Source organism: Ambystoma mexicanum, chromosome 12 (assembly GCF_040938575.1).
Source record: "Ambystoma mexicanum isolate Mex_15411 chromosome 12, UKY_AmexF1_1, whole genome shotgun sequence".
Taxonomy (NCBI): domain Eukaryota; kingdom Metazoa; phylum Chordata; class Amphibia; order Caudata; family Ambystomatidae; genus Ambystoma; species Ambystoma mexicanum.
In genome coordinates, this window is record NC_090936.1 from 1,189,767,711 (window position 1) to 1,189,788,353 (window position 20,643).

At 47.9% G+C, this 20,643-nt stretch overlaps 1 protein-coding gene across 2 annotated transcripts in view; it reads right to left on the reverse strand.

Moving 5' to 3' along the window:
- The window catches only part of MON2 (MON2 homolog, regulator of endosome-to-Golgi trafficking), a 1,155,350-nt gene that overhangs the window by 559,296 nt on the left and 575,411 nt on the right, over positions 1 to 20,643 (reverse strand). For both annotated transcript variants that reach the window (XM_069629845.1, XM_069629844.1), the window contains exon 13: positions 574 to 655. In XM_069629845.1, the coding sequence (XP_069485946.1) occupies positions 574 to 655 (82 nt within the window). The remainder of the gene's footprint in view (positions 1 to 573; positions 656 to 20,643) is intronic.

The window sequence follows — 20,643 nt, forward strand, 5'->3', positions numbered from 1 at the left end:
TAGATGTTTCCAGTGTTGATTTAATAGTAATACCTTTTGCTTAGAGTTTGTTGAGGCCTAGTAAAGTGTATTTTTATACTTACTGTCTAATTGGTTTTATTTGCATGCTCTGTGTTTGTGCCTCATTGTACTATTATACCACCCACCACATCTTGTGAAGTCTACGCCTTAATGCTCTACCTACTATTTTAATTGAGTTTGGCTTGACCAGGGGTCTACCAAATTTGGACTATGTTTTTAACTACAACTCCCATGATCCCTCATGATTGACTATGCTGGCTCAGGCTGATGGGAGCTGTAGTCCAAAACATGGCGAGCCAACGGTTGCAGACTCCTGGGACCTCCCCAGGGCTGGTTCTGAAAATCCAAAATCTATGCTCTCTGTAATGCTGGTTTTAAAAGATGCTTTTGGTTTTAAGCATGCCCATATTCCCAGATCCAACTACGCCTCTTCAATAAATAAAGCGAGCAGCTCATTAAATACCCAAAGCACAACAAACTGCAAATACTTCGGCCAATCTCAGAGAGTAAAGCCTCAGAGGAAAGAATGTCAAAATATATCAGGTTAAATACCTGGCATCGAGGAGCAATGAGAGCGCTGCAAGCAGGCCGCACCAGCACGCATTCACCATTTCCTCCCAGACTTCTCTGCTGGCTTAAAGAAAACAAAAGAGTAGAGACATATCTATTACAGGAGCATGGTGCCAACAAGCATTCATATTTATAGACAATTGCCCCAAGAAACACATGGAGAACGGGGAAGGAAATGTCCTCATAGGATTTCTAAGCTGAACGAGGAACTAACAGACATGTTCAAGCCACAAATCCGTGCTAAACAAAAGTGCTATAGAGAGATCCAACAGCCTTTCTTCATCTTATATTTCATCTTCTCCACACGCAATTCAAATGGGAATTTACTTTAACCTTTTCAAAAACCACCAAGATGTTGAAACATTTGTCATTCAATGGCACAGCCTTTTACGCAAAACCACTTTTGTGCTCAGGTTTTCATGTCCCCATTTCTTCAACACCCAATCAGCTCATTGCCAGTGGGCTAAAATGATCACTATCTACTCTGCAGCATTACATCTGTTGATTGCAAAGTGTCTTATATAGATGTGTGCGCTGAAAGCTTTAGTACACTGAGGGCCAGTCATGATAGTGACAGAATTATGGTCAATTAATCTACTTTCAGCTCAAATTCGCTGCAGGTCACAGTTGTGGTGGTTTGCTCGGCCTGTGTATGCTAAACTACACTGACAGAAAGAAGAAGGTGAGGATGGGGGGTGGGGGGAGGGGGTTCATCGAGCTGAACTTCCTGTGCTACAATGGATTAATGCCCTGGCTGTCAGTTAGATTGGTGCAGTGCTTATTTCCCAAACTAAATCTATGGGTTTCACAATCATTTCCAAGGAGATTATGAACCTGAGGTCTTTGCAATCACCAAGGGAAAAGCCAGAGGTTCTTTCTTCCATGGAACTCCATGTACTTTAGTAAAGTGTTACACATGGTCTCAGGAATCCACAGACATTGATAATAGATTTAAGGTGCCTTACTAATATTTTAAACAAGAATGGTTTGAGAAGGCTGGGACATTTCAATCCCCAATCACCAGAATATCCCAGACAGTCTAAGTCTTCTCTATCCTGAGAGGCAAACCTAAAGGGCTTGGTCTTTTCTATCTCCAACCCTTTGGGAGGTTTCTAAGTAATAGTTCATGTCTGTTTTTTACTTCCAAATGTCACCAGGGTTTCTCAGTCGGTATCTGTCATATTATTATCAATATTATTAGGGTATTTATTGGGCGCTGACCTTTGTTTTGGCAAGCAACCAAGCACCTCACAATCATAGGAGGAAGAACACATTGAGGGAAGCAGATGAGAGCTGGCAATTTGGCAACACAGGATCTACAAGCAATAAAGGGAGGAGACAATGGGGCTCATGTCACAGTAGAAGCCAATTTTTGAAGGTGGAGGGCCTTGAACTCCTTCCTGCACCGTATAAGCGTGGGGGTGAATCTGATGTTGACTGGGAGGAGGTGCCAGAATCTTGGGGCATAGACAGAGAAGGTCAGTCCTCTGGTTCTTTCCTTCCTGCACCGGTGGAGTTCCAGTCTGCACATGTCCTTACTTCTGGTGCATCGTAGGCCTCCAGAGATGCAGAGTTTCTTAGCTTGGGGACATCAGGGTGACAGACTTGTAGACGATGCCTATATGGGATACATTACTCACCGTAATCGTATTTCTGATGCTTGTATCTGCTTAGATTCACATGCTATGCATAGGCCGACATCTAGTGGAAGCTGCAGAGTATTACAGTAGTTGTTTTCGAAAGTCGAAAAGGGACGTCAACAGGGCGTTCCAGTAATACTATCCATAGTGTGACGTCCACTGTACCCATGGTCCTTCAGGCGTCGGGGTCCCTCAGATTGTTTTGTTTCTGACATAATGTAGCATGAAGTGTATCGTGAGTACAGGTGTATCCAAGCAGATAAATATCAGAAAAGCTCATAACATCTATGCACCTTCTCTCAGGGGAGGATGGGTGGGCGCATGTGATAAACAGATACAAGCATCAGAAATATGATTACGGTGAGTAATGTATCCCTTCTGAGGCTGGTGGAATTTGCTTAGATCATATGCTATGCATAGATTAGCGAGCAGTGTTAGGCGAAGGTTGTGGGTTGCGAGACGGTCCAGCAGCAAATAGATGTTTTAGAACCGCTTGTCCCACCTCTGTATCTTCTTTGGAATGAGTGTCAATGCAGTAGTGCTGAGTTAAAGTGTGTACTGAGCTCCATGTAGCTGCTTTGCAAATGGTGTCCACCGGGACATTTGCGATAAAGGCCAATGCAGCTCTCATGCACCTCTGATGGAGTGAGCTTTTTGTGTGAAAGGCAGTGTTTTATTTAACGAAGTAGCAGAGATGTATGCATCAGACTATCCATCTGGAGATGTTGTTTTTGGAAATGCGGTCTCCTTGCCTGCCTGGAGCTATGGAGATAAACAGTTGTCTGTGTTGCTAAGCGGTCTGGTCTTGTTTACATAGTAAAGGACAGACCTCCCTACATCTACTGTGTGGAGTTTTTTCTCAGCTGATCTCAATGGATTTTGGTGCGTTCTTTAATACCAATCTGTCTTTGTGGATAACAAAGAAAGGGTCTTGCACTGACAAAGCTTGCAGTTCACTGCATCTCCTTATGGGGGTGATAGCCACCAGAAAAGCCGTTTTATATGTGAGGTGTTTAAGGCTGGACTTCTGCATAGGCTCAAAGGGGCGTCACATGACCAAGTACTACATTTAGGTCCCACCCTGGCGGCGGGTTTGAAATGGGGAGTGTGGAGTCTTTTTACTCCATCCATGAACGCCTTCATGACTGGGATTTTCCACCAGGACACCTTACCCTGAGAAGTGGTGTAAGCAGATAGAGCCGCTATGTGAACTTTGAATGAGTTGAATACTAGCCATGAGTCTAGTAAGTGAAGCATGTAATGAAGAATGTTAGATGAAGTACATTCTATTGGGCTTATTTGTTTTGACTGGCACCACAATACAAAACTTTTTCACTTCTTAACCTAACAGTGTCTAGTGTTTGGTTTACGTGCCTCCTTGATGATTTTCATCTACCTTTGAGGTAGATTTAAATGGCCAAACTCTATGACTTCAGGAGTCAAGCTGGCAAGTTCGAAGACTGAGGTTGAGGGTGTAATGTTGTCCCCCTGTGCTGTGTGAGCATGTTGAAGGGGCATATGAATTTGATTGGGCTGCACATCGCCAGTTTGCACAGATGTGGATACCAAGGTTGTCTCACCAACATAGGAGCAACTAGTATTAATGTCACTTGTTGCTTGTGAATTTTGTTCACCACTTGGCTCAGAGGAGTGGGTGTTGGGGGGTCGGAAGTGTAGACAAATTTCCCTGACCAGTTCATCCACAGGGCATTCCCGTTGGAGTAGTGTTGGGGAAACCTGGATGCAAAGTCTGGGCATTGTGTGTTTTGTCTTGCTGCGAACAAGTCTAGAGTGGGGTAGCCTCATTGTGTGAAGACGCAGTGGACGATATCTTTGTCGAATTGCCACTCGTGTTCTTCTGGTAGAGGATCTCTGCTTAGTGAGTCTGCTAGAAAATTGAGTTCCCCTGGAACATGTTACAATGTTAGGAACATGCCCCGCTCCAGTGCCTACTTCCAGATTTGTTGTGCTAGCCTGGACAGACTTGGAGAGTGTGTACCCCTGTGCTTGTTTATGTAAAACATAGCAGTGGTGCTGTCTGTGAGTATTTGTACTGTCTGATGCGACATGTGTGCTTGGAAGGCTTGTAGAGCCTTGAGCACTGCTAGAGGTTCCAGTAGTTTGATGTGATGTGATTATGGGCTGTGATCAGAGTCCACAGACCATGCGCTGTGTGATGAAGGTAATGGGCTCCCTACCCGGAGAGTGATGCGTCTGTTGTGACAGCCGCCTGCACTGAAAGGTTGTGAAAGGGGTTTCCCTTTAACAGGTTCTCCTTTGTCCACTAGTGCAGAGGTTGTACTAGGTTTGGCGAAACGACGACTAGATCGCCCCGCTGACCACTCGCCGGAGACCACTGTTACGCCAACCACTCTTGCATTGGGCGCATGCACAATCGTGCATGTGGGACCAGGTAAAGGCATTATGCCATCATACAAAACAAGCGCATAGCTTTGGGTACAGTTATCTGGCGACCGGCTAGATACTGAGGTATCTGCAGCAGTATGTTTTGTACTCTTTCATTTGATGGAAAGACTAGACCCTCTTCTGTTTTCATAACAGCTCCTAGGAACTGTTTGGTCTTGTTTGGTACGAGGCTTGATTTTTTTTCTCGTTGATCGAGAAACCCAATTGAAAAATAGATTGTTCTTTGGGTATTTTTTTGCTTGCAAATTTGGGGGTTCTCTCCCTGTGATCAGCCAGTCGTCCAGGTAAGGGTACACTGGGATTGACTCTCTGCGTAAGTGCGCTGCCACTACAGTCAGCACCTTGGTGAATACCTTTGGAGCGGAGGATATGCAGAAGGGTAGCACCTTGAATTGTTAGTGCTGGTTCGCTATTTTGAAACTCAAGAATTTTCTGTGCGCTGGGAACATTGAAATATGAAAGTATGCATCTTTCATATCTAAGGTTGCCATGTAGTCCCCCTGCTTCAGAAGTGGGATTACTTCCTCTATCGTTGTCATGGGTAATTTATGTGACTTGACATAGGTGTTTGCGGGGCACAGGTCTAAAACAGGGCGCATCGTAAGGTCTTTCTTTGGCACAAGGAAGTACATTGAATTAATACCCTTATTTACCTGGTTTGCCGGAACAATTTCTGGGAAGAGTTACTTTGTCTAGGAGGGTGGTTGGATGGTTGTTTTCATCAGCTCTATGCAATAACCGCCCACCACGGTGGGAAGTACCCACTTGCCCGAGGCGATTCCCTCACATACGTGAGTAAAGTATGAAATGTGACCTCCTATTGGAGTGGCATGGGAGGGAACCTGTAGCTGGTGGTCATTGCTTGCAGGGTGTTGAGCCGCCTCTGGAAGAGGAGGATCTGCCCCTACTTCGAGACCCTCTTTGGCCTCTTTGAAACCCATGTTGAGAGGACTGTCCCTCTGACGAACCCCAGGGCATGCTTTGGCCACCTTGATTATCATTCGAAGCTCGTTGAGAGTTTTGCCCTCTGAAACATCGAGAATTATAGACCCCTCTTTGCCCGGAGGGTTTGTTGGTGAGCTGCCCTAATTATTTGAGGGTGTCATATCCCTCTTTTGCGCACTTTAGAGCGTCTTCCACCGCTTTGAACTGCCAAAAAAAATCGATGGGCATGGTAAGGAGGGTTGCCTGGGTTTCAAGCTTGAAGCCTGACTGTCGTAGCCACGCATGGCGTTTAATCAATGTGCCCTCAGCAATGATTCTTCCTGCATTGTCCGCTGCATCCAAGTTGTTCTTGAGGATGCAGTTTGCTATCTGCTTACCCTCTGCAATGGAGAGCGACAGCTCTGTGTTGACGGACTCTCGGACCGAAGCCATTTGTTCTGCAAGGTCATCCCACTTGTGACAGTTGTAACTAGCTAATAGAGTTGTGTTATTAGCAATTCCAGTCTGGTAAGCTGCCGAAGACGCTACCTTTGTCCCAAAAGTTTAAATCTGTTTACTCTCCTCATCAGGAGGGTCTTCGGAAGAGGCCAGAGGCGTTCCCGCTCTCTTTCTAGTAGTTGTTACCACTAAAGAGTTGGGTTTTTACTGTACCCTGATGTATAGGGATCTGAGGGGGCTGGTTTGAATACTTTCTCAATGTGCGGTTTACTCCCGTGTTAAATTAGGAGTAATCAGTGAGGGTTTGATGCGTCTCTCTGTACTGATTATAGTAGGGGGATACATTGGGTTGCTGATTTCTTGGATCTGGTGCAGTGGTTCTTTTATGGTGGATAGCCCCTGAAATAGTGCCCTCACTCTGGGTCTTAGCCCCGAAATAGTGCCCTGTCCCAGGGCCCTCAAACACTTTTATGGTTTTCCGACGCCGGCTTTTTAACACTGTATCTGGGACATGTTTTTTGATCAGCTTGCTTGTTTGTTTATTTATTTGGTAATGCGCACTGAACCCTTTGGTAGCTGGGTGCAACAGGACAAGTATACTTAAAGCTTAGTTACAGCAAATGCAATGGGTACGACATACAGAGATAAAACTTGCTACCACTTAAAGGTTACAGTGAGGGCGTGGTGCTATAGGTCACATATTACATAATGCAGTCAAGTGGTACAGAGGATAACAAGTACAGTGTGTGTGGTGGGCATACAGAGATATGACTTGCTACCACTGACAAGTTACAATGATGGCGTGGTGCTATAGGTCACATATTACATAAAGCAGTCAAGTAGTACAGAAGGTAACAGGTACAGTGAGTGAGGTAGAACTGTAGGTTGACACTACCATTAGGCAAGATAGAGGTGGAGCAGAGAAAAGGTGGCCAGTATCGGGTGCCGTCCTGGTGAGGTAGAGGGGTGTTCGCGGTCATTTGTTCGTAGCCAGTTTAGCATGTTACGTCTGAATCTAGGGTAAGGTTGTTCAGTTCTAATGTCTACAGGGAGTGCATTCCAGGATAGGGCTGCTTTGACCGGGAAGCTGGACACACCAGCTGTGTTTCGTTTGAATCTAGGAATCTCTAAGAGGTGTGCATTGGCAGATTAGTTGGGCGTGTTGAGGTTTTCCTGTTAATTCTTTCTGAGAGATATGGTGGTGCTATATTGTTCAGGCACTTGGACATAAGTGAAGCTGTTTTAAGAAGGATCCTGTCGTTTATTTTTAACCAATGGACGTCTCTTCTGAATTTGGAGATGTGCTCACTGTTGGGGATATTCAGGGCTGCTCTTAGGGCATTGTTTTGCAACCTTTGGATTTTGTCAGTGATATATTTGTTAGCACCTACGTACAGAGCATTACAATAGTCCAGTCTAGACATTATAAGTGCAGAGGCCATGTGATGCCATCCGTGCCTGAATGAGGAGGTATATCTAGTTTACCAAGGCTGTGTCCTCGAGAAAGTTGGTCGAAAGGGGAATGAGGATCTGGGTGGCATCTGCATAATTTGTTTAGGTGACACTCAAGTCTGTCCAACTTGTCAAACAGGGGCTTAGTAAAGATGCTATACATAGTGGGTGAGACGCAGGATCCCTGAGGTGATTGCATAAGACTGTGTGATCCACCAGATCGAAGGCTGCAGATAGGTCAAGGAGGAGCAGCATAGCTGTTTTCCCATTGCCCTTCAACTCGTCAATTTGGGTTTTAAGGTCAATTAAGGCTGTAACATCTAATCTGTGGAGGCGTCTTTCTGCTGAATTGGAAGGTTTTTGGAAGAAAGTTGGAAGTTCTATGGACTGTTTGAACTGGAACTTTGAAATAAATTTAGGATAAAAACATAGGTGTGTTCTATTATTACTATTGTTGTATTTATTGTGCGTGGACCTGACTTTGAGAAGCAATGGAGTGCATTACATAGGTAACAGAACAGATATACAGCAGGGGGTGGAATACACAGGGGCACAGAGGAAGTACAGCTGTACCGGGTGTCGGAGAGCAGAGAGGAAAGCGGTGTCTAGCGAGTGAGGTGGTGCGAAAAGGGGTTGTGATGGCCTATGTGTTGAGGCAGAAAGATTCCTCGAAGAGGCAGGTCTTGAGTTCTTTTCTGAATTGTAGGAGCGTGGGGGCGAGTCTGATGCTGACGGGGAGGAGGTTCCATAGTCTTGAGGTGTAGGCAGAGAAGGCTGGATTTCTGGTCCTTTCCTTTTTGCGGCGGCAGATTCCAAGTCTGCACCTGTCCTGGCTTCTGGTGGTGCCCTGTCCACCGGAGATGCTGAGTTTCTCCACAATGTAGCTGGGTGACTTGAGGGTAACTGCCTTATAGATAATGCAGCAAGACTTTAAGGTGATTTGTGCTTGCAGTAGGAGCCAGTGAAGGTCTATGAGGTCTGGGGTGATGTATCTACGTAGACCCTTGATGAGGCATGCAGGCGCTTGTAGGACACTTCTCAGGGGCACAAGGGAGGTTGACGGAGGCCTTTAAGGAGTGTATTGCCCCCATCCAGGTGGGGTAGGACCTATGCTTGAACGGTTGATCTAAAGCTGTCTGGAGGAACGGCTTAACTTTTCACAGGAGGGAGATGTTTTTCTTAGCTATGTGTGTCTTGAAGGAGAGGTGTTTGTCGATGAGGGACTTGAGCATGAGGTAAGCTCGGGTGTGAATCCCTCAGAATTTATGGTTGATAGCCAGGTTGATAGCCACGTCTGTCAGTGCTGCTGGTGAAGAGTAGGAATTTTGGTTAAGTTCTTAGCAGCACTTTGTCTTTATGATTGACAAAAAAGGTATCTTCAACTGAGTGTGCTTGTAGTTCACAGACTCTTTATGGCTTTAATGGCAATGAGAAAAACAGTCTTATAAGCAAGGTGTTTAAGACTGATTTTATGCATTGGCTCAAATGGGGAACCTGTGAGCTTTGGAAGTACAACATGTAAATCCCACCCGGGAGTTGGGTTAGAAATAGGTGGGTGTAATCTTTTAACCTCCTCCATGAATACCTTTACAACTGAGACCTTCCACCAGGACATTTTGGTTTGATAGGTGGTATGTGCAGAAAGTGCTTCTAAATGGATTAACCGAGTTAAAGACTAAGCCTGAATCCAACAGGTAAAGTGAGAAGAGAACAATGTGTGACGGAGAACAATCAATTGGAATGATGACTCAAACCTTTCCCCAGATAACAAACTGCTTCCATTTATTGGAGTAGCAATGCCTGGTATTAGGTTTGCATGACTCTTTAAGGATGTCCATACATCTTTGTGGTCAATTTAAATGGCCAAACTATGACTTCAGGAGCCAAGCTACCAAGTTCAGTTTGAGGGCATGGATATGTTGTCCCCTAATGTTGGGAAAGCATGTCGTATGGGCATGCAAGGGACATTGTGAGCAAATGTGAACCATGGTTGATGTGTCCAAATTGGAGCTATTAGAATGAGTTTGACTTGGTCCAGTGCATCTTGTGGATGACCTTGTTAAGAAGTGGTGTTGGGGAAAAAGCGTAAGGAAATCTCCCTGACCAGCTTATCCACAGAGCGTTCCACTTGGACTCTGGAGGTATCTGGACACGTAGTGTGGGCATTGTGCTTGGTTGCAAATAGATCTATATCTGGTTTCCCCCAGTCTGTGAAGGGGTTGTGTAGAATGTCTTTGTGCAATTGCCATTCATGTTCTGATGGAAGCTGCAAGTCTATGCTTAGCGCATCGGCTGGGCCATTGTGTTCCTCTGGAACGTGTTGGGACAGTAAGAACATGTTGCGTTTTAATTCCCAATTCCATACGTTCTGTGTTCATTTGGACAGACCTGGAGAATGTGTTCCCCCTTGTTTGTTTATGAAAAACATGGCTGTAGATAGGTGTCTGTTAGTATTAGGACTGTTTTCCCCTGTAAGGCTTGAAGCACTTTCAACACTGCTAACTATTCTAGAAGGTTGATTGTGCTTCTTTGTTAGCAATTGTGACCCTTTTCCTAGAGCAACGTGATTGAGGAGATGTGCTCCCCACCCGGACAGCGATGCGTCTGAGGTAAAAGTGGTTTCTACTGCAGGGTTGGTGAATGATTTTCCTTGCAGAAGGTTCTCCTTTGTCCACCACTGCAGTGAATGAAGTAAGTTCTGCAAAATGTCCACTTGATCATCCCACTGACAGATTGCTTGCAACCATTGTTTCGTCAGCCACCCTTGCATAGGCATGCGCAGCCAGGCACGATGCACTAGGTAAATGCAGGAAGCCACCATCCCTAGAATGTGCATGGCTTTTCGAACGATTATCTGATGATCAGCTATATAATGCAGAATCTGGAATAGCATATTTTGTAGCCTCTCGATGGAAGGGAACACTAAGGCGTCTTTTGTTTGAATTTTAGCCCAAAGAAACGGTTTTGTCTGATTTGGAATGAGTCTCGTTGATTTAGAAGCCTAGACTGAAGAGTAGCATGAGGGGTCAGAATTGCGAGACAGACACATGGTTAGAATTTTCTCACAAGAAGCCATTTTATTAAATAAAAAGGGGTGAGATAAATGCAAAGGATTGAGATAAACGCCTATCTTTCTGATGCCTAACAAAGATGTCCCTGTCTAAAACTAATACTAAAGAAAAATGACCTAGTATCCAAAAAGTATCTGACCCTTACACTAATATAACTAACAAAATCAGACATGGTTTGTCTGGCTGTCTTTAGTTTCACAAAATAACATTTCAATTCAAACTCAAAAGCTTTAGAAAGTACTCCTTGTGACCAGGTTTGAAATCCCTTCCCCTGGATCAATGGGTGTTTCTGAGTCTCGCTCCCATTTCTCTTTAAATTGGGGGTGGAGGGTCCCGTTTTCTGGAAGCGCCATGCACAACCTTGTAATTGCAAGCCTCTCGGCGCCTATCGTAGGAATGGAAAGGAGCACCGGGGAGATTGGAGTCCCACGAGCCAGTTAAGACTTTTGTTAATCATGTGAAATTTAGAAACTGCCCCCCTGGCATTTGGAATTTCTGGGCCCAGTTGGTAACTGTCAGTAGGCGGCCCCTTCAAACATGTACTTGTGAGTGCGGAGTCTGGCCTTTGCGCATTTTCTGGAGCCTGTGTCATTCAAGACCTTCCCTAAATCGGGGAAAGCCCTCAGTGACATTTCTGGGCTATAACCCATCTCAGGCATCAGCCTAAGGCATGCCCTTCTCCACACCTGTTGCACCACCGTTGTGACTCCCGTAATCCCCAAACTGAATAAATTGTACGATGTGGCCTTTCAAAAAGGGGTGCTGTCAGAATCCATGCGGTAAGCAATAATTGTGCTAGCCAAATCAGGGAACGCCCCATACAGATGCAAATCTTACTGTCCCATTTCTCTTCTAAATGTGGATGGGAACATCTTGGGCAAGGTCCTAGACAATCGACTAACTAAACATATGGGGGGGGCGGAGGCTGATCCGTCATGATCAGTGCGGATTTGTAGAGGGCAGAAACATGACTATGATCCTGAGGCGTTTGCAACAGGAGGAGCGCAGACAGGGACTTGGTGGTAGTAGCCATAAATACCATCAAGGCATTCAACTCTGTGGAATGGGAGTGGCTCTTCCAGGTCCTGCTCAGAGCAGGGATAGGCCCAAACATGTGATAATGGATAAAACCAATGTACCAAAGTCCCCTAGCGAGCGTAAAAAGGGGTAAGGAGGTTTCCTCCAGGTGGACATTAGAAAGCGGAACATGTAAGGCCTGCCCTCCTTCCCTAATCAGTTGATTCCTGATAGGAAACAAGATGGCCCCTGTGACCTCCTCCTTTCTATTGCCTGTTACCTTGTTTTCCCAAAAACATGGGAAGCCCTGCCTCTGTCCCTTCCCCTGACTGGCTGTTGGGTGGAAGTTCCATATATGGTATTGTGGGGAAGTCCAGGCCAGACTGGCTGGAGCCTTCCCAGTGACTGTATGTTGTGGGTACACCCTGTGGGTGGGACCTGGGTGAATGGAGTGGATGACCAATATGCACTTCTTGTTATGGGTGTCTAGTTTCTGGTATGTGACACAAAGACTGAGACAGCCCTGCCCGAAACTGGTATGAATGCAGTGTGTAGTGCTGAATGGCTGGGTACTTGCCCCAATACACATTCCTTGTTGCGAGTATCTGAGATGGAGGAGAATGGCCTGAATGCACTGTAAGCCTGATTGGCTGACTGACTGCTGAATGCCCTTCTGAGTGTTTGGGAGCCTGAGTTTGACCCAGAAGAATGAATGGGAGACAGAACAGTATATCTGGGGGCCTCTCACTGCTAGGATTCGTTCAGAAGCTGAAGTTGATACTTGAAGCTTATCCTTGAAGCCCAGCTGGATGAAGAAGATTTGCTGCTGCATTTGCTTTGACCCGATCCGAAAGCTGTCGAGTTCATTGAGGACTAATCCGAGAGAGGACCTATCGAGGTGACCTCTTCCTGAGCTCCGAGGGACCATCGAGCATCGCTTACCTTCGCCAAAGCTCCCTGGAAGTCAGACCCTCGACAGGCTGCCGACCGGAGACGGGGACAACTGAAGAGAACGAAGAAAAGCACTGGACATTCCGTCGACCAGGGTTCGCAGGTTTGCTATAATTGCTGGAGGCCTGTCGAAGCTGGGTTGCCCAAAAGTGGGGACCGCTTGACGCCGTGCCACGACGACCGGAGCCACAACACTCCATTGATTAAGATATTCGAATCGAAGGACTCTCTCGCCAGCACCGCTGACCGCTTTGTCCCGCCAGAGAAAGTCGAGGCCGCTGATGCGCCGAGGAGAATCCGCTGGTGGGTTTCCCGTCACCCGAAGACCGCAGAGACACCGGTCGACTCAACGCCCTTGTTAGGCCAAAGTACTTCATACTCTTTGCAGTAATGATCTATCGACGCCGGGGTGCACCGCATGCCTCATATTTGTAGGACGTCCTCGATCCATCGTCGACGAGCACTGCCAGGACCGAAGCTGCTGCCTCAATGCCATCGAACTTTCCATCGAGGTCCATCGACGCCAAGTTTACCTTCTTCGAGGCCCATCGATGATCCGTGGCTCCTGCCTTAAAGAGAGTCACTCAAGAAGGATCCATCAACGCCTCATTGAAGAACTCGGTATTCCAGGTACATTGGGGTGGTAGAAACATTTTAGAAGGAAATAAGACTCATTGAACAATATATGGACTGGGCTTGTAGTATATCTTTATTTTACAGGTTGCCCAGGTTGGGGGGTCAGGGAGATCTCCACACAGAGCTGTGTCTAGTGGTAGGGGCCAGTATTCTGCCTATTGTTCTAACCAACTGTTTTCCTCCTAAGTCTATTGTTGGTTCACTTTATGAATTGATTTGTGTGACATTTGACCAAAGTACAGTTGATGCACTTTAATGAAATCGGATAGTAATTGTGGTACCACGTAGAACTGTATATATTTGCCATTGTAGATTAACTGAGTACAAAGTGTGTTATTGTGATTGTGTATATAACCTTGAAACCTAATTATATAAAGACTGTTTTCAATAATAAAGTGTGTGGACACTGCTTTGTGGGTGCTTTGGGACTACACTGTACTTAAGAATCAGCCCGCATCACCTTCTGAGAGCTAGGCCTTGATTGCTCGTCCACGTTTTACAAAATAGAGAATCTTGGGTGGGGTCCTCTGTGCCTCTCCTCTGCCATATAGAGAGCAGGAGTACAGACATCCCCCTCCAGTCTTTACACCGGCAACACCACACATGGATGGGACACTGTGGGGGAAGGGCGGGACCCCAGTGCAACGGGATGCCCTGGATGACAGATCTCCGGGTACTAGTGGGTGTGACAACCTCTGGATTCTCACACCTGCATGTATGTGTCATCCTTTAGCGCCTCCCCCCTAAGCTTCCACATGGGTATCAACCCTCAATTCTTGCCCCATTTCAGTGTAGTTCGTAGGGGAGTATGGTCCGATATGGTTTTCCCTAGATACTCGGCTTCCGCATAATGAATCAATCAGTCCTTCTCCACCAGGAGTATATCTATACTGGAGTGCGTGGCAAGTGGGTGTGAGAAAAAGGAGTAGTCCCGCTCATCACCCTTCTGTTCCCTCCACAAGTCCACCAGGATTAGATCCAACATCACTTTACCCAGAGATTGTTTTGCCATTGGTTTATGCGAAGCACCCAGTCCTGACCTATCCAGGTGCAGATGGGACGGGCAATTGAAGTCCCCTCCCCATATTGCATCTCTCTGTCTGTGCACTGCTACCACATCCGGAAAGTAGTAATCATCTATATTCGGGGCATAGGAGTTAATTATGTTGATCTCCCTCCCTTCTATAGTGCCCAGAAGGATGAGCGTCCTCCCTTCCTCATCACGAAGGACCTTGGAGACCTGCAGTGGGGTCCCTCTGGCAATCTATGTCAGGACACCTCTAGAATATCTAGAGAAGTGTGAGCCGTACATCTATCCACCCATGCTGCTTTCACTCTGCCAAAGTCTGCTTTGGTCAGGTGCGTTTCCTGAAGCAGCACAACTTGTACCTTCCACCGTTTTAAAGAGCCCAATATTTCCCTTTGTTTCCTAGCTTTCCCTATCCCCCTGACATTCCAAGTGACTATGGTTAGGCTACATATTTTAGGTGCAGGTTCCCTGCCTCCTGGCCCCGCCCGTTGTCCCTCCTGATACTCCCAAGCTGTCTGGGTTGTGTACTGCCCAGAGTTGGATTTCCCCCCACACGCTCGATACCCTCCTCCGCCCTTTGCTCCCCCTTCTCTCTTGTCCCTCCCTTGCCATCCCAGGTTCCTTGTGTCACCATTATCAAAGCCTGGGTCTTAGAATGCCTCTGACGCTGCAGGATAGTGTACTTGTGATCTGGTCTTGATGGGAACCCCCTGTTTCCCCTCCCCTTCCCTATTCCAAATCTTTCCCCTGTCCTCCCAACCGATTAGCTAACCAAACTTAAACCTCTTGAAACTCACCCTCCAATGTAAGGGTATCTATAGACGGTACCTCTATTTTATGTGCTTGTCGGTCTGTCGTGTCCCCCCTTTCCAGGAGCGGACAACAGTCAACCTGTGCTTGGGGTGGGCATCCTCCTACACCACATGATGGGGGGGTTGGTTGGCTGGCAGGGAGCTGGCGTGTTCCTAGAGCATAAAATTTGGGGCTTGCGTGTCCCTTGGCCCTTGTTCAGCTTCTCTCTGTCTTCCACTAGTGCCAGGCCTCTTGAAACAAATTGCAGAACCATTGTTTCTCCCCGTTTATGATCTTCAGACGGGGTGGACAGAGGAGCATATATCACACCCCATTATCTCTCACTGTGCGCTTGATTTCACCAAAGTGCTGCCACTGGCTCTGGACCTGCTTTGTAACATTCAGGAATATGAGGACAGACCCGTGCTATGTGGGTATTGGGCCGTGCCGTCTTGCCAACTAGAAAATAGCGTCCCTGTGCATGTAGTTGAATATGCACGCTATCACTGGTCGGGGGCAGGCTCCTGGTGGGGGTTTGCGTGTAGGGACCCGGTGGGCCGGTTCCACTGCAAACCATCTGGAGACGCCTTTGGAACCCAGCTTACGCTGCATCCATTCCTCCAGAAACAGCTCCATTGACTCGCCTTCAACTTCCGGCAGGCCTATAATAAGCACATTATTTCTGCGAGAGCGTCCATCCACATCTTCCACCCTCGCCGCCAGCAAGGGCCCTGCACCTGGCGGCCAGGGGGTGGCAGGGCTCAGTTTAGGTCGAGTGGGGAGCCTCCCCAGTCAGCCTGCGTCTATTGTGGGGTGTGCACCTCCTCCTACCCCGATTTTCTCCTCCCTGGCAGCTGTAAGGCTTCTTGGGGCACTCACCCCGTTCCCTGTGGCTGTTTAGGGGCGTGAGGTCTGTCTCCGACGACCCTGCCTCAATCCAGCACACTGGTCTGCTGCCAGGGCTTAGGTTTCACTTGGTGGGCTGATCCTCACGTGTCTTGCATCTCCTTTCCAACCCTCCTAACCACCGGAGGGAAGGGGAAGGAGCCCCCCCCCCCGCCAAAGGGTATTCTGTTTTTTTTGAGGTTATGAGCCCTGCTGCCCAGGTTGTACTTGGCAGAGTGTGGGACGCCTCCCCATTATCCATCAAGAGTTTGGTCTCGTGTGTGCTCACTGCTTTGGCACTGGCCGCCCTCTTACTGCACTTGCACCCTACCGCCTAGTGGGCACAGTCATCCAACTGACAGTAGATGATGTGACATATGCCACCTCACCTGCACACTCTGGCTAGGTCATTGCCTTTGTCAGGATTATCCTTTCTTGCCCAGTGTATGCCGTGAGCTTGCTTGCAGGAATAAATACCCCCTTATGTGAAATTGTCTCCCCCCCCCCCCCAGGAAATTAAATTACTGAGGCACAATGTGTTTTCTTTAGGCCGGTGTCTCCCACTGTGGAGTGTATTTGCGGTGCCCTCCACTGTTTACACCTTTATGTTGCCTGGGTTCTCATCTCTGCAGTCATTTGCTTCCTCAGGCAGCAAGATCGCACTAAAGGGCTAGGGTTCGCCAGGATGCGGGAGAGCAGCCCCAGTGGGCTGTGATGACCCACCTCTCCCCTCTCTGCGTCATATGGGGGGGGGCATGGCTAGCTTGCCATGTAACAGGACGTGCCTGAGAGAGCTGCTCCGGAGATCCGACATCGATCCGTGATAACATGCGCTGAAAATGTACAAACAACTAAGAACGAAAACACGGGCGTGTGAATATCACTTCAAATACTGAGCTGATCGTGTGAGCAGCAACGGTGAAATCGACATCGAAGCTCTCGGCGGCCCTGAGACAATGTATCCAAAATGGCGGATAAAGAGCGAGCTGCTCTGACTGCGGGATAAGCGGAATTGATCCGAATGCGAAGTGAACAAGATACATCGTTTCCTTCTACTTATGTAACTGTAAACAGCGACTGGAGGCGAGGTAGCGTGCTGCCGTGAGGGGCTTGGAGGAGCAGGTGAGCCAGTGCAGCGAATGCAGTGATCGCACGCAAAGAAGGCTGGGGACCGGCATCTGCTGCCTGCGCGCCCCCCCCCCCCCCAACCATATGATGCTGTCATGAGAGCGGCTCCCTGTCGCCCGCTAGAGAGCGTATTGTGGAGGCACGGGTGCTGCGTATCAGGAATGAAGAGCAGCGGATGGCTCATGCGATGAGCGGCTGCCGAGCGTGATGTGGATCGAACAAGGGACCTATGTATGCATGGCGGGCGCTCTACAAACGCATGAAGGCCCCCGTATGAGCAAACTCGCAGCAAGATGAACGAACCCGTTGAGGAGCAGCAGAGCATCTGTGGCAGAAGCCATCTGAACATCAGTGAGCCCTCGAGGATCAAGTGAAGTGGCGCAACATTATATCACAACACTGTGATGGTGCACTGTTGCGAGAGGCGGCCAAACCTCTCAGAACGAGCCCGGAGAGGAAGGCATTGTGGTGTGCCAGTGAAAGCAACATCGGAGAGCGCTGACACGCGACCGATGTAGGAATAGAGTGTGCGAAAGCCTGACATGCTTGCATGAACGGACACATGAACAGCTGGCCAGCACCGACGAGCACAATAGTCGGACACGTGCAACAAAAGACCCGTGGAGACGAGGAAGACACGAATCCCCCACACGTTTGAGTGTACATACGGACTTGGTGTGCTAACAAAACTCGTGGTGGAGATCCAAGGGGAGATTCTAAACCACGTAACAAGGGGTGCAGGAAAAGGAGAAACAAAGGCACAGAATGTGCCCCATGCTACCAGCACATTATTATAGACCTTAGAGCTGCAAAGAACTGATGCTGGGCCCACATGTAGCTACCCGAGAGTGATGGGGCTGTACTGAAAAACGGGTGGCCCAGGATTGTTAGTAAGAGACCTGAGAGCAGTGAGGAGATCATGTGCCATTGAGAATTACTGCAACCAGTGACCCCGAACTACAGAAGAACATTAATGTGGTGGGGAGTGCCGGCGACACCGGGGAGGTGCTGTGGAAGTGCTCAGAGGTACAGTGTTTGACCCCAATTTTGCCGTACTCAGTTACATGCTCCTTGGTCGGATGATACTGGCCTGAGCGGGACCAGGCGGGAGTGCACATGGAGCCCAAGTTGATTCGCTGCCAGAGTAAAAGGTAGAGTGGAATGTGAGCAAGGGCCTCGGAAACACGCAATTGAATACTGCCTGGAGGAGAGATGTGGCAGGACACAGCCCACTCGGGGCTTGATCTTTCGGGCCGCCTTGCAGTATAGCCCACTCAGGACTTCCAGACAACACTGAAGTGGGGAAGCTACAGAAATATAAGAGAGCTGCGCAAAGTGAGACTGCAAGATGTCAGTGGAAGGGCTGAAAGCCAGGAGTAAGCAGCCCACTATCGACACCTTTGCAAAGGCACAGCGGACCCCTCCGACCCTAGCACAAAAGAAGGGGGAGGCATCGGGGGATGACGCCCTTGAAGGAGATAACCAGCAAGTCCTAGCGGCCATAACGGACTTAAGCACTAGGTGGGGCACGGCAATGGCAGAACTGCAGACTGCCCTGGAGAACAAAATAGATGCCGTGGGAATTGAAGTCACCCTGCTGCGACAGGACGTCAGAGCGGTGGCAGAAAGAACCAGCGGTCTAGAAAGCGCAGTGAAGACCAACACTGACGTAAGCACAAACAACGCTAATGAGGTCCATGTGCTCAAACAGGTCGCCAACCTTGAAAACAGAGTGGAGGAAGCAGAAGGACGGGTGAGACGGAACAACATCCGGGTGGTTGGCCTGCCAGAAGGAGAAGAGGGCCAAGACCCCAGAGATTACGTGGAGAACATTCTCCTGCAGGAGGTGGGAGCGGACAAACTCTCACAGGGGTTCACGGTAGAGCGGGCGCACCGAGCCCTGATGAGGAAACCAAGGCCTGGAGCTCCACCGCGGCCTATAATTGCGATAATCTTGAATTACAAAGACAGGGAAAAGATCCTGGAGTATTTCCGTAAGGGCGGAACGATACAGAGAGCTTCCTCTAAGATTACGGCATACCCCAACTATACTATGATGATGCAAAGGCAGCGATATAGTTATCTGGCGGTCAAGAGAAGACTGCGGGCAGCGGATGTCAGGTACATGCTATTTTACCCAGCGAAGTTGAAAGTTCTGCACAAAGGCAGATCGCTGTTCTTTGACACCCCAGAGGAAGCAGAGTCGTGGTTGGACTTGCAGGGCTGCCCGGCGCGAGATGGGGAACAGGATGGCCAAAAGCATGATACGTGACGATACTGTATCATGTACACTGTGAAGATGAGAGGGGGAAAAACTACTCTAGCGCCTCGATGCACTTGATAGATGAAGGGTAGCCCTCAAACTTTATGACTTTGGAGGACTATATTATAGTGTATAATAACGCACATGGAAACGAGAGCATTAGGCGTACCACTTCTCCCACCCAAGCACCATCATCTTAGGGCGCTCTCTCATTTCTGTCTTGGGCAGCCAGATCATCTCTCTTAAATAAAATGGGGCACAATCATGTCCAAACAGTCTGGATTCAGGGATCACATCATCTGAGAGCCATTTGGCAATATATTGCAGCTGGCTCGCTACATAATAAACCTCATAATTAGGCAGTTTTATCCCCCCTTTTTCATAAAAGTTCTGCAGCTTGCATAGTGTTACCCTGTTCCGGGTACCCTGCAACAGGAAATCCCTACACATGCTATGTAGTTTAGCAAAAAACTTCTTGAGTATCAGGTATGGAGTATTTCCAAAATAATGCAGGAGCCTAGGTAGAACCACCATCTTCAGCATTGCACCTCGTCCCATCATTGCTAGGGGCAATTTCACCCAGAATTTCATGCACTTCTCGATTTTTACAATGGCTACCTCAGTATTGTGCCTATGTTCCTCTTCAGCCGTATGGTACACATCTATCCCCAGATACCGAAAAGTGCTAGCCGCCCATGGTATTTGTAACACCGGTAACCGTCTTGAACTGTTGATATATGCACTGCATGTTTGGTTTGTATTGTTGTTTGGTTTGAATAAAACAATACATTTTTTAAAAAAAATAAATAATGTTTTCTGCGTCGTTTCTGGCAGGCTCCGCCACCTTCTCCCCCCCTTCTTGCTGTGTGCCCGGCGGGTCGGGTATGCCCAGTAATTGGGTGCGAGGGCCCGGCAGGGCCTCTGTGCTGAAGCTGCTGGACCTTTATGCCCACTCCTCCTGTTAGTTAGCTGATGGTGGCCATTTTGGCAGCCCTATTCGTGCCTCTCCAGGGAGACGCAGTTTCTAGAAAAACTGGGTTGGGAGACCGTTTTTACAGCTGATAATTTCTCTGGTGCCCCCACCAGCGTTCCGCTGGCCTGGGGTCCAACTTTGGTATTCTGTGCACTGCAATTCAGGATGTTTGTACTGGAATCTTATGGGCGGCCGCAAGGATCACGTCTTCATCCCTCGCCTGCTTGCACACCCCCATAATCAGTATTATCTTGATCTAAATCAATTACCTCTTCTGTAAACCCTGCACCTTGGGGCTGTGAATGGACTTTCATTTAACTTAGAGGATTGTCCTGTTGTAAATCAACATGCTTTTGTTTTACAGAATATTTTTCCACAAATGACACAAAAGTTGAGTTTTTTCT